The sequence below is a fragment of the Plasmodium gonderi genome (assembly GCF_002157705.1).
Source record: "Plasmodium gonderi DNA, contig: Chr12, whole genome shotgun sequence".
Lineage (NCBI taxonomy): Eukaryota > Apicomplexa > Aconoidasida > Haemosporida > Plasmodiidae > Plasmodium > Plasmodium gonderi.
Window position 1 is genome coordinate 184628 of NW_021628937.1, and position 16270 is coordinate 200897.

At 20.7% G+C, this 16270-nt stretch overlaps 2 protein-coding genes across 2 annotated transcripts; one reads left to right on the top strand and one right to left on the bottom strand.

The window, feature by feature from the left end:
* Positions 1-1923: 1923 nt before the first annotated feature.
* PGO_120240 (Plasmodium exported protein, unknown function) lies at positions 1924-2657 on the top strand (the record flags this gene model as incomplete). The annotated part of the gene is made up of 2 exons (XM_028688820.1): positions 1924-2007; positions 2133-2657. 2 exons carry the CDS (start codon positions 1924-1926, stop codon positions 2655-2657), a joined length of 609 nt encoding a protein of 202 aa, XP_028544621.1.
* A 5452-nt stretch (positions 2658-8109) lies between these two features.
* Positions 8110-9914, bottom strand: PGO_120250 (variable surface protein; the record flags this gene model as incomplete). Its single annotated transcript, XM_028688821.1, has 3 exons — positions 8110-8283; positions 8424-9737; positions 9870-9914. 3 exons carry the CDS (start codon positions 9912-9914, stop codon positions 8110-8112), a joined length of 1533 nt encoding a protein of 510 aa, XP_028544622.1.
* Between the last annotated feature and the right edge of the window lie 6356 nt (positions 9915-16270).

Consider the following 16270-nt stretch of genomic DNA (forward strand, 5'->3'; position numbering starts at 1 on the left):
AAATGCTTCAATTTTCCTTCACAGCTTTACCTTTTAAAAAAATATATGTATACATATATATAACATATAAAATTCGTTTTAATAAATAAACAAATACAATAAATCTCGGAAATTACAACGCAAAAAATTAATTTGTAAGAGTGAAAATGTGATGTGTTATTTTACTATTGCAATTATGTATACATTTTATAATCACACTGTATTTACGGAAGCATTTATATGTATATAAATACAAACTTATCCTAACTGTAATGTAAAATACGCGTACATTAAACAAAAGCACAAATATATATAGAACAATGAATAGACAAATGAAATATTGGTGTAAAAGGATACGTCTAATGGTGTAGTAGTTTATTCACAAAGTCTTATTAACTATTTTGCTTAATCTAAAGTGTGTACATTTATAATTTATGCTATAATTCAAATGACAATATCTAATCATTTATTATAAAAACGACTTAATAAATATTCAATTTATATATTTGTAATAAAATAGGTAAAACTGCGTAAATATAAAAAGCTAACCCTCCTTAAGATCCTTATAAAACAATATATTTATATATAAAAATATATAGATATATAAAATTTTTAACAATAATTTATAAATATTAAATATAATGTTGTAAAAATCAATAATATATATTTTTTATTTTTTTTTTAATAAATAATTTTTTCATTGGATGGTTTTTTCACACTGAAGAATGTACTACAATAAATATTTAAATCACATGAAAAATAATCTAACGCGTGTTGTTATTTCTGTGAATTTTTTTAATGTAAAATATCCATTATAAATGTTGCCCAGAACATCCTGTTAACACAAAAAAATTTTCAAATACATCCACTTTATTTATGTATACTGAAATTAAAAAAATTAATGTTAATAACTTAATATTTATGTTTTTTTTTAAATAAGTGAGTAAAATTATATGTAATAAATGGTTCTCATAAAATTCCTAATACTTATATCTTATGTATTACTGCTTGTTTTATATATTATAAATATTTAAAAATGTTTTCCAAATTAGAAGTTCTACAAATAATAACTTTTTACCAATTGTATTCTAACACTTCACTTTTTATTATTAACTACGCTGTGTAGAAGGTAACAATTTTATGGAAAATAAAAAAAGAATAATAATTAATTCATTCTGTAGTACAACATTTTTAAAATTCGAAAATTATTTTAATAATATAATCATTAAAATAATTTGTAGACTTTAATGTGTTCAAATAATAATCCTGTTAACAATTGTAAAGTTAAAAATATTGCATTTTTAACAATTAATTATTTATAAACAAATGTTTGTATTCTTTTTTTTTCTATATTAATTCTAATTATACATATAAAATATTGAATAACGTAAAAATATTTTATTTTATTCATGCAACAAGTATTTTTGATATATATTATCACTCTTTTAAGGATTATAAAATGTAAATCATAAGAATTCATTAACAGAAAAATTATCTTCATAATTATTATTTTAAAACTATGTATATTATTTGTTTCTACCTATATTCCATCTTCGCTGTTATATCTAAAGATATTTTGTATTATTAATTTATCCCCATATTCCTTTATATAATTTAAAATAATCTAACATATCAATTATTAAATCTTACTCTGTTAAATCGCGATTTTATTTATTTAAAACATGTACAAGTGAATTCAACTAAATTTTATTGAAATTTTACCACATGTATATATAGTTTCCTAATACAAATTTACTAAATTATTTTTAATTTTAAACTTCTACGCATATATATATAGGAAAACATCTATATATTTTAATTAATTGTAATTAAAATATATAAAAATAATTAATTACATTATTATAACTATAACAAGCACATTGTCTTGTTATATTTTATATATACTTATATATTATTTTACGCATAGCAAATGTAAAGAACACCATGGCAGGGAGTTTTAAATTTCTCCAATTTACTAAAATTTTTGCATTCTCATTTTTTGTTTGGATATATCATCACAATTATGATGTAAAATTACAAAATTTAACATATCTTCTTTTGTCCAATGATTTTATTTTTTTGTAACATATGTATTAGTTCATAAAAACATATATATATTTTTTCAATTTGTTTTTTTAATTTTAACCATTTAGAGAACTCATAATAGTTCAGTTGATGGTATACAAGAATTAAACCAGGCATTATATTTAAGAACAAGTCGATTATTATATAAGTGTAATACAGAAAGTGAATCAAATGGTGAGATTTCAGATATGAAAACCAAAAATTTTGATAAAAAAAACAAAGATAATAAACCTGCTATTTTTAAACGCTTCGACTCCTACTGTGAAAATAAAATATTCGATAGACTTAATGCCATATATAATGTTGAAGATGACAAAAGTATTGAACTCAAAACAAAAAAAACATCAGCATGCAGAGATATCTTTATATTGTTGGCTTTACCTATTGTTATAAATCTGTCGTGTGTTGCTACTTCTTCAGCAGTGAGAAATAATATACCCCAATGTTCATATGGCGCAATAGTCCCCGTTTTTATATCTTTTCTCGTGCTTATATATGTTTTTATAAAAACCTTAAAATTTCTTATTTTACAAGAAAAAAAGGATGGACATAGTCTAAGTGATTATTTTTTAGCTTTCAAAAAGTTATTTTAAAATATTCGTGCTTTTATTATTAAATGTGTGATATCAAATATTTAAAAATATTTTGATTCAAAATGGACGTCTGTAAATCAGTATATTTCTGAATATTTAGAAGGATAAATACACGTAAATATATATATATATATAATTGTAAAGAATTTCATGAAATATCTTTTTCATTTGAATGAATTATTAACCTCTCAATGTAATTATTTAAATGCATTTTTTATGTGTGGATTGTGTTTTATTAAAATTATTATGTTAGTATAAGTATATACATGCAAGTAATTATGAACCCCATGTGCTTCATATAGATGTATTTTTGATTATGCAGCTCTTGGCACAAATTATTTTTTATTTTAGTAATATGATAATATTAACTAAACATTAAGTACTTTTTTTTCAAAACGTGTTTTCTTCTTTATAAATATATTAATAAACAGTGATCAATTTCATGTATTTATGTTTAAATTTATTGCCTATAAATGTAACCAAATAAAAAAATTAAATACCTGTAAATTTAAACATAGATTAATCTATTATTCATCATAATGAAATATATTCAATATAGTATATATATAAATTATCCTTCTATAAACAATTTAAATGAATGTTAATTATACTACTATTTTATAAAAAGTACTAATAAAAATAAAGCTCGCAGTAATATATAACATATTAAAAAGAAACTTCTTTGTAATTATACTAATAAAAAAATAATTCCATATAATAACATTTATTCAAAATATACTAAAACTGATGAATATTTGCATTAATAATGTATATATTATTAGAAATGCAAAAATTGATAAGGACACTAATTAATGAGAAAAAAATAAATTTATATAAACAGGTGAACATATTTTTTTAGGTAAACTCAAAATTAAAATACATATCACTCCCTTATTAAAGATATACTATGCAATCTACAAAACAATATTCTTATACTTTAAATTATAACAACATATATAAATACAATAATAATGGAATTTTTGTTTTAGTTTTAATAGATTTGACATAATTTATTTTTAATTAATTGGGTAGAATTTTATTTTAATTCGTGTCTATCTCATAATAATATAATTAAATAAAATTATTACATTTTTAAATGTCTAATTGTTTTTTTATATTTTTCGTTTACATCATGAACTCTATCCGATAAAAAAAAGAATAATTTCCTTTATTTTACAAACATCAAGAAACACAATATTGTAGATATAATAAATAACATTTTATACATTTTAAATTATTGTTCACACAATATCGGTATGTTATTATGTTACAATCATATATAATAATAAAATAAACATGTCAACAAATAATATTAACATATTTAAATCGAATATACTTGTAATAATAAATAACATATTATATCTATAATTTAATTAAATGATGTATGCTGTAAGAAGAAAACTATAAATTTTTTTTTTATCAAATTAATAAAAACATAATGTATGCAATTACTACAATCGTTTTATAATGTAATTTTAATATATGTGGTTTTTTTTTTTTTTAATTCCTTTTTTAAATACAAGTTTCATAAAAAAAAAATATACATTTATTTTATCTAAAGAAATAATATATATTAATTTAATTAATTTACTTAAATCACTAATCATAGTGAATAACAATTCCGTTATTATACACAAAACATATTTATGGGTATATCCTAACAAATTAACATAGTTCTTTATCAGAACAATGCATTGTCGAATTTAAAATAGTAATATTTTCAAAAATGATTAAATTAAATTAAAACATAATATACTATTTTTATAATGATACCATAAATTACACAAAAATTATAGCACGTATCAGGAAATCAAAATGTAATTTTGTTGTAAATAAGGAACAGTATCGTTAAATTCTCGATAATTATACTAATATAGCGTTGAGAATTTATATAAGTCTTATAAATTATAAAAGTTAAAATGATCAATTATATAAAATAATATGTATTAATCTTTAATTCACAATTAAAATAACTTATGTTTTAAAAAATATATTAATGAGTGAAGCTAATTTTTCTTTAACACCTAAAATTTGTCCTGAGATATATTTGTTTTATAGATACTTGTATAATATAAGCGCCGTTTTAAATTCGCAGTTTAATTAACATATAAAATGAATGTTGTTATAATAATATGTATTATAACGCATGTATATATACCTATAATATAGCGTCTATAACTTTTGCTCATTATTTATTCAATACGATATGTAGAATATATGTTATTTTCCTTCATGTTCGCGATTTATTCTTTTGGAATATTGAGTAAATGTAATGCTAATTGATAAATGCTAAAAAAAGTGAATATAGAAAGTTAACAGATAATTTAAATTTAAGTGAAATTTAAGGAAAAAAATATATAAATTAACGTATTCTAAGATTGTGTCTTATGCAATGAACTATTACTAATTTGTTATGTAAAACGATAAAAGAAAAATTATTATGAATATAATAATTAAAAAAAATTTAATATAAGACACGTAATGCTACCTTCTATAGTATATATATGTAATATAATGCTTTTTCTCGATTATCTGAAACAAATATTATCTTGTAGTTACGCTTCGCATAACATATATAATATTATGCAGGTTTTAATGATTAAATGATATTATAAACTTATATATAAATAAATTTTATTTTACAATTTTAAATTAATTTTAATAATAAATTTTTTTTTATTTAATTCACATTATTCCCTTCTTAAAAGTAATATGTATAAAACACATTTTATTAATTAAAATAAGAGATTAACATATCTCTATGCTAAATGTGCTCATTTATTTTGGACAGGTTATATTTATAAATTTTGCCTTTCTCACTATTATTTGCAAAATTGATTTATTACTGTATATTTACTAATTTATTGATGTAAAGACACTAGTATTACAATCAGATAATTTTTATAAGAACTCAAAATATAACTATAGAGATTAAAAGTTATATTATGGTAAATATGGTAAATACGGTTCATTTGTATAAAAAACACAATTTTTGAGAATGAAAGTATTTTTTCTATACTTATAAGATACATAATAACTTCAGGCACAATATTAAATACAAATAAGCCGGTGTAAAATTAGCTCATGCTTTTTAATTATTAGTTACGTTATAAACAACGCTGAAGAATTAAATATAATGCTACTTCTAATTCTGTTCTTGGATTTGGTGAATATCAAATTACATAGTACAGACTTATTAAAAATTTATTAAAAAAATCTTATTGCAACAAATTTAATCCAGATTTTTTAAAATCTCCATTAAGCATGAATTGCAAAGAAGTAAGGATTTATATCATTATTGTGTTCATTATTATACGTATACTAAAATTTATAATAATTATAGTATACAAATTCTAAGAAACTTGCAAAAATATTAATAGAGATAATCCTTTATATTACTATATCATTAAAATTTGTTCTATGGTGGATATCGTCACTACCCACATTATTATAGTAACTTCTTAATACATGATCAACAATTATGTTATCATAAACTACGTCTTATATAGAGATGGAGTGCTCAGTTTGTCATATTTCAAACTGTATGTAATAAATAAATTGAATCAAACAATTTTAGGATTTACAGTAAGTGTGATGCAATTCCTATCTTCCTGAAAAATCAGGTAATCTACTTCTTAGAGCAATTGAAATTTCTATTTCTCTTTTACACTTTATATAAAGTAAATAGGAATTTTATTTATATATACAAATAAAATAGTCATTTTAATAACTTATATTGCATAGACATAAGTGATAATTAAATATATTATGTATTTCCTACATTATAATTTTAGAACATTTTTATTTATAAAAGAAGATTTTTCAGAAATGGATTTTAAAAAAAAAAATATCATAATTATTATAAATGAAATAGAATGTAGATTATTTGATGATTTAAATGAACCATTTTATTCATATGGTGGTGTGGGAAGTACCTTAATATGGGATATAAATATGCGTAATATTATTAATGGGAATATACTTTAAAAGAAAATATGTGCAAAGGCGTATCAATACAAACAAAATATACTGAAACACAAATAGTCATATTAATCAATAAAACATAATAAGTAAAATATATAAAAATTCTATCTATCGTATTTCAAAAATGTTTACACTAAACATTAAAAAATATTTATACTAATTAAACTTAAACATGCTGGAAATAAACGAAAAAAAATATAATTATTATCTTGAATATATTAATTATTTATGAAAAATCGTAATTAAGTACTTTAAAAACTACTATATTTATTAATACTTTCCTTATTACATCCAATATTATGAATTACATTATTCAATTATAATATATTAATTACGAAAAACAGTCATAATATTTACTAATTAATTAAATTAAATAATACAATTTGCTACTATATTCAATAAAAGTTAATGATATTTCAGACAAGGGAATTATAATTTTGATACTTATTATAAAGTTGATTTGAGACCCTTACTTATGAATTAATTGGGAATCGTATGTATTTATATTAAGAATTTTGTAAACATTATATTTTTATTAAAATTATTTTATCTTACTAATTAATACAAATTATATTATCTAAATAACTGTATAATAATTTATATTGTTTATGTAACAATCTTATACTATAAAATTTTGTGTACAAAGGTAGAATATTTTAAGGTAACATCATTCCTACGATTAGGAATTTTTAATAAACTCATATATATACATAATTATATTTAGAATTTATATTATTCATGTTGGAATTATCATTATATACACATTAGTTGTTTCTATTAAAAAATAAAAGTAATTTTTTTTCTAATAATTTATCTTTTTTACACTTGTTCGAAAAGTAAAAAATAAATAAAACTATTAAATTACTAATAATTAACTTCTCATAAAATTTTAATATAAAAGATATTGTTGATTTAAAATGAACTTTTAAAAAAATATATCATATTTAATTTATAATATTTTTTACAATAATTGTAATAATTCATGTTGTATTTTCTTTTATATATTATCATAACAAATAATTTATGAACATGCCTCTTCTTTGTGAACCATAAATATTATATATATAAGCAAATTATAATAAGCCTTAAATATTATGTAAAGCAATGAAATAAAATTAATAATAATTTTACAACTTGATTTCTTAGCAAATAAACACTATAACAAAAAACATGTATCATTATTATTATTTTTTTTTTATTTTTTTTGATTTTTAATGAAAAAATCAAATTATAATGCATTTTACTAAATGAAAGTTATATTGTTACCATAAAAGAAGCAATGAGAAAAATATTTCTAAAATAGCAAATAAAAAGCTCTTCATATAAAAGGCTACTACTTAAATTTCATGAATATATTTTTCACGTAGTAAATTTCATTTTTATATTCTCATTAAATATAATTAAAGAAAAAATTTAATGAATTCTTTATTATAATCTTATACTGGTGAAACTCATTGCTATATCACCCTTATATATTATGCATTTGATGGTAAGCTATAGGAACTCTTTTTTTTTTTGAATAAATACGATTGCCTTGTGATGAATTTTTTATTAATTCACGCTTAAACCCTTCCTGAAAATTATAATTTTTATTTTTTTTCTTCAATACTTTTCTATTTAACCATGAGCCAAATGGTGTAAACTAGAATAAAAATTAAAAATGTTGTAAATGTATAATATGAATAATTTATAAATGCATTAGTTTTATAAATATAAGTGCAAATAGTAACATTATATATATATATATATATATTTATTTATTAGCTTCAATTTTAAATTTACTTTGTAATATAAAAAAAGTAGAACAATCGTCCCTAGGCTTAATACAGTTACCGCACCAACACGGAATAAAGTGCCTTTCATAATATCATGCCCTGATTCTACAACATCTAATTGATCGTTGTATTCAACAGATGTTGCACTTTCCCCACCTGGTAATCCTCTCACTTTAACGGATTCTCTATTTACGCCACCCACTAATCCCTTAGATTTTATTATTTTTTCAAGAAGTTCATGCTCACGCTTTTCCTTAAATTTTTTGCATATTTCTGATTTTTTCGAGTTACCATATAAACAAGATAATTCTTCTATATCAAAATAGGAATTTCGTACATTAATTGGAACATCAGAAAATAATGTTAGCATGTTTTTTGGTAAATATTTGTTAAAAGCATCATTACCTTGATTATTATAAGAATTAACTTTTATTTCTGCCAATTTTTTGTACGTCGATAGGTCAACTGCTGATATGTAATTTCCTAAATTTACATTTCTATTATTACTATCAGAAGTTTCTCCTTCTTGTGCTAATTTCTGATTCTCTGGAAAAACGCACTTATATCCTAACTTTTCACCTTTGTCATCATTAGTTTTAATACATCTCCCATATTTAATTATCATGGAATTTTCTAATTTTGGATTCTCAGATTTTTCTTCATCATTAGAATCTAATTCATATTCCTTTTTTTCCTGGTTATGACATTTTAATTTAGATATCAGATTGCTTGGACTCTTGTTGTAATCACAATTAAAATAACGATGGCAATATATATCACCAAAAATGCAGCAAATATCTTCATGCTCCTTATAAATTTCTTTTATATACATAAGATAGGTGTGATATTTACTGCATTCATTACTAATGGAACTAATTTTCTTTTTAATATCTTCGTAATTTTTAAAATAGTCATGTAAATCTTTTTCTTCTTTCCATTCTCCCAAAGTGCCATAAAAATAACAAGCACAATAATAATCATCTGATTTTTTATCATTAATTTTTTTCCCTATTTCATAAATCTTACGAAAAAATTTCATGTCGTAAACATTATCCGTTTTATTTTTGTGCTTTTTCAATATTTCTTCATATATCCAATAATTCAATAGTAAACAACTATGTTTTGAGTTTACATCTTTAGTTATATTAACATTAGTTAAATTTTTTGCAAATTGAACGCAAAAATCAGGGAGCCACTGGAATTCATTCTTATAAGTACTTATTTCACTGCAATATTCTTCATATACATTTTTTTTGTCAGATTCTACCACTTGGTTAAAATCATAATATAATTTATGTGAAGGTAGCGTTTTTAATATATCCTCCTGTAGACAAAAAAAAAATATTAATTATATTAATTTTGTTATTATACATTTGCATATATGATTCATTTTTTTATTTTTATCACCAATTACAACAAATAAATTAATGTATTTTTCAAAAAAAAATTAAACATACCCATTCTTCACTACTAGCAGATTCCATTTACGTAGCTCCATGTAAAATTAAATAAAAGGTAACGTTATTCCTAAACAAATATATACACAATAGTATGAAACAAATAATTTATAAACTATTAATGTTTTCATTTTTTCTCTATTACTTATTTTAACAGGTAAAAATAATCTGTAATTAATGTTCTTTCTTAAATAAGCAAGGAAAAACATAAATCGAAAATAGGAAAATTATGAGCAAAATTAATGATATGAAAAAATTTTATATACTATATTATAATATTATAAATATATACCTAATTTTATTTATTATATAATATAGACTATGCTATTTTAAATATGTATTTACTTACATATATGTTTTTCATATATTTATTCTATAATAAGTTCGACATTTTATAATATTCCAAAAAGATATACATATTTTTTAAATGAAAAAAATATGTAATTTTTGAATTATAATATTTTTTTTATGAAATTATTAAAACTATAACACTTACATTTAACATTTTTTAGAAAGTATTTAAAGTAAAGTGTATTTTACTTAAAAGCTGTAGGTGTGATAAAGATGTGAGTTAAAGCTCAAAAAAATAAACAAACAAAAATATAATGTATCAAACAAAACGTAATATATAATATGACATACACTTTTTCATTAATTAAAGATCCTTTACTAATTTTCCCTTTTTCATAATGCTTGAATTTTTCCCACTTTTGCATAGTACAATATGCTAATACTTCCAGTGACAACGAGGATATTTTATGGATACTTAAAATGTCATTTATCTTACAGAAAAAAAATCACAATAATGTAAAACATAAAATATGTATAATGGTATTATGATATATCCACGTTTGTAAGAAATTATTAAGTAATTTATTTTATTCGAAGTTTTTTTAAAACTGTAAAGTACATTATTGCTAAAAGAGAATAGAAATAATTATACATTTCTTTATATATTTCAATATGATAAACATTATTAACATAAATTTAATATAAATATATTTTCTAAAAAAGTGGAATATTATTTCAATAAAATCATAAATATTTATAATATTTTTTTTATATATGTATAATAACAATTATAATAATTACATTCCATTATTTTTACAATTATAAAATTCCTATATATTATATTATTATTTGCAATATTATAATAATTACACATAAATAGAACAAAATCATTTTAACGAACAATTCACACTATATAGAGAGCGATTAATTGTGAAAACAAATTGTTATACTCATTATATTTTATACGTAAAATGTATTATCATATAAAAATTCCTGTAATATTATTGTCAAGCATTATTTTAATTTTATTATATAATTTTTGAGATAATATAATAATATTTCTAGTAAAAAACATTTTTCAAATACTATTTATTTCACTCATTTTTTTAATAATAATATACCTACACCATTAAATAAAGTTCACTAATTAATACTTAAAATACAGCATACTATTTAATTTTTTTCTTTTGTATTTATATAAGCTTTATAAAGAACTTGATGTTTATTCGCTTATGTTTCATTTTTGTAATACTTATATATGTTTTTATGGAACTATCTATATGATTGCATTTTACATAATAACATAAATTACCATGTTACCAAAAATTTTGTATTTTTCATATATTATGGCATAAAAATATAACACTTCACTGTAATTCGAAGTGTTATAAAAAAAAAATTAGTTTATAAACGACCATAATATCTACTTACACTGAAATATTGCAATCACATTTTTTTAAATAATTATTACAAAACTTTCTGATAAAAAGTAGTATATAACTAAAAAAAACACTTCAATTTGTGCATAATTTATACATTTTCGAGATTATTCAATATATAACAATATTTAATATATTTACACAACCTGAGTAGTATAAAATGAGTACTCTAATATTATGCATATTTATTCTAACACTTATAATTTTTTTTAGTTAATATCTTCTAAAGCCTCAGTAATATGTATGATGTGGCAAGTTACCGTTTTCTATGAGTGAAACATTTTAGGTTATTTGATTAAAAATTAAATAAGAAAGTAGTTAAGAAAAAAACATAGCAATAACAAAGAGTTTACATTGTATTAGAATTATACTGTTGGTTATATAATAACTGAACAATTCTATACATTGTAATATTTTTAAACTTATTTAAATATACCATATAATCAATGTAGATTACTTGCTTAAGGAAAAATATCCTAGCATTAATTAAAATGATGAGAATAAATTGATGGCTCTTATAATAAAGATCTGTATTAGTTATTTTTTTTGTCATATACATAAATTATATATAAGGAATATATAGATCACCATGTAAATAAATCAATAATAAAAAGTATAACTTCATAAAATATCATGCTTTTCCGAATATACATATGCAAAAAAAAAGGCACACCAAACTGTAAAAATAATAAAAGTAAAAATTTCCGATATAAAATAAATAAAACTTAGTAAAAATACATATAATAATTAGTTTATTACATAATTGTAATTTTTATTATTTAAAAAATATACGAATTTATTAAATACTCAAAATATGGTAAATAAAAATACGTTTCAACATTATGTATACATCATGTGACCTATTACTATTTTATATTAACCATCCCTTCTTACATTTCTCTGTAATTAAGAAAATAATTCTCCCATGTTCTATGCTTTTTATCAAATCGATTTACGATTAACCATGTATAAATAATATAATTATAATATAATATATCTTATGCACAACGTTATACATCAAAAAGTTTTACCTTTTTTTCATAACAGAATTCTGTTTTCAAAAAAATGTATATAATGAGCTCCTTATTTCATTATGTACGAAAATGAATTATATAAAAGTGACAAACCGATATTTTTATAATTTTTGTAGTAGAATGCTGTTTTTTATGTAGTTATTTTATTATTACTAAAACTGTTCTTATAAATATATTTTACAATAATTGCATATTACCATTTTAAAAACATTCCTAATACAAATATATATTATTTTGGAAAACATGTAAGTGTTCAACATTCTGTTACAAAGTTCCTTAGCAACCTTATGATCTCTGCAACATATTACATGATAAAATCTATATCTAGTATTTAAATCTTACATAAATTGGTTATGTGATTTTATAAACAAATTTCTATGTAGGGTGTTACAGAATTTTTTAAATAACTATTTATCTTCTTAAAATATTTTTTTACCAGGGCCCAAAAAGGGTAAAATAATAAATTTAATAGATAATATATATTCAATCTAAATATTATGCAATATATGTTATTAAAAGTAATTCATCTTAATTATAATGGCACCTTTGTATTAATAATATATTTTTTAGTTCTTATGTATTAATTTGTGTTAATTAACACTAGATATTTATTTTAATTCATCTAAAATCTGACTCTTTTAATAAATATAATATTTACCATATATAGGAAAATAATATAACTTAGTACACCTAACAATTATAAAATACATGGTAGAAATTATTAAAAAATTATTTTCATCATGTAACATTAAAAAACATTTTATAATCATATCTGCAAAATAAGACTATCATGAGAACTTCTAAGAGAACTTCAAATTAATCATGATGAGTGCCTCCCTATTAAACTTAATATGGTTAAGTTAACATCTACATATATTACCTTCAAAACTAAATATGAATAAAAATATATAAACACTAATGATAGTAGAAGCCATAAATTCAGAAGTTGTAAAATATTTTCTTTACAAATTAAAAAATTCAATCCATATTTATAGATAATCATCTAGCTTATTTTTTTAATCAACATTTTTTTTTTTTGACACAACATTCTAGCAATAATATAAATTTATGTTCGATATTATTACTATAATGTGTGATATGAAACAACACAATTTATTAAAAATAACATAACAATATATATTATTACAAGTAGGAGTTATTACGTAAAATAATATGTTTTTAAAATAAATATTGTACTAAAAAAAAAATCAATTAAACATGTGTTAAATATAATTACACTATAGTAAAATTATTTCTATAAAATTACAAATAAAAGGTAAAATTCAAAATCATAGAATTATATTAAATCAGATAAAATAAACATTTTTTATATACATTTTTGTTCTTACATTATTCATATTTTACACAAAAGGATATTAGATGTTTTTTGTATACTTCACACAATAATTTATATAAAATAAGAAAATATCCCTAATATATGTCAATAAAACAAAGATTCTTCTGATGATTAATGACCAATTTTTATTATCATGCCATAAATCATACATTGATGAATCCTCTATACTTGAATAATCATGAATATCATTCGTTTCTTTTTTCTTTAAATTATTAATAATCAATCACAATACAGGGAGCGTATACTAACGCGAGAATGAAAATTATAAAAAAAAATGCATAATACGTTTATAACATATTAAGAAATGTTTATTATAGACATCGTAACATTAGGTATTCATATGAAAACTAGAATTTATATTCACCCTAAAAAAAGCGAATACTTAATGTGATAGTCCTACAATCAGGCATATATAGGTCATCTTATTCTTATAACGTGAAAAATTTAACAATCTCCCTGTTTCACTTACCATTAGAAGTTTAATTACATTTCCTAATTCACTATACATATTATCATTCACACATTATAATTCTGGTAATGTACTCCCTCACTGGTAATGTTCGCTATCAAAGGTTAAACTATAATATAATTTTATGTTGTCTTCCACTGGGTGATCATGATGTAAGAATTCTCCCATTGCCATATTTGAATTATCTATTAATATAGGGTACCTTTTGAAACCACATGTCGAATATTCTTTAATATTCTTAGAATTTACATTATTAGTACACTCAAAATAGTAACCACTATAATTCCATTTGCGAACACTACCATTGCCGCAGCATCTATTCTTTTCATAGATATTAATAATATAATCCGTGTAAGTAGTATTATTTTGAACAACTATCATAAAAAAAAACTTTTTCTTTGATAGTTTTAAAATTTTTACAGTATTCATATATATCATTTATTTCCTTACATTCATTATAAGTACAATCGTGCTAAAGTAAAAATGTTTTGTAGTAATTAAACACGTAATTATCCTCTAACTGTATTATACATCTATGTCTCATGTATCAATCTTCAGTATTTCACCTTGTGCAAATGTTTTGAATTTTATGTATTGTTTTTAAATTTTCTCTTTCATTAACTCCTTTTTTGCATTGCTTCCAGAATAATTTTACTGCACACTTCAAGAAGTTTTTGAACCCCCTTGTTATACTATAAACAAATCTCCATGAAAATTTAAATATATTGATTATTTCTTCATATACCTAGAAAATAAAATGTACAACAATGATTTTCAAAACTTTGTTCTCCTATTTTTTTTATTATTTTATCTATTTTCCAAAATTTTTGCAAGTTTTCTAAAAGTGTTTTTAACTGTGTATTCAATGCTTCTAAATCATTGCAATAAGGATAATTATTTCTTAATGTTTCATCCTTGTTAAGATCTTCATATATACCATTTATAGGCAACTTCCCAATATTATTATCCTAATATAAAATAAAAAGCGCAAAACTGAAAAATAAAATGCAATTTCACCTCCCCGCAAAAAATATAATGATAATAGCATACACGAAAATAGCTTCATTTAGTTAAAATAATTTCATAATATTAAATAATCCATACATAATTAAAAAGAATAAAACATATTCTCATATACTAAACTAATTAATATGTGATTCATATTTTTTTTCTAAACCATAGAGTAAAACAAAATTCTCTATATCTTGGTATTATGAAAAGTAATGTCATAATTAATACAAAGCAGTGTATTATATAACAATTCATAATCAGCTTTTCAATTAAGAATTTCTCTTATTAAGTAAAACATCTAATATTATCATATGATAAACACAACATTCCAATGTCTTCTTACTCTCATTCATCAAATAATTACTTCGAAGCTATTCTCTATGAGTTTTTCTAAAATCAGTATTACTTATAAATCTATTAAAATTTCAAAGTATATATATATTATTATATTAATAATCTATTTTATCTTAAATTTAAATTTCTTATTTCTAGTGTCAAAATTTGAATTAAACATTGATTACTTGCTAATATGTATAAAAAATTTCTTTGCATAATTCACATTGTTCACTGTTACTTCAACACAAATTTTAAGTCGCACTTCATTATCTGTTTATATTCCCTACTCTGTAATCACTTTATTCTATTATTTTACTAGGTTTCTATGAAATTCATAAATATTTCGATGTGTATTATTTTAATGACACTTTCCACAAAGTTTTTACTTTTACTTATAACAAAATAAAATTCTCTCAACAAATTATAAACTTAATTGTTGAATTCAGTTTAGGTATCAAAC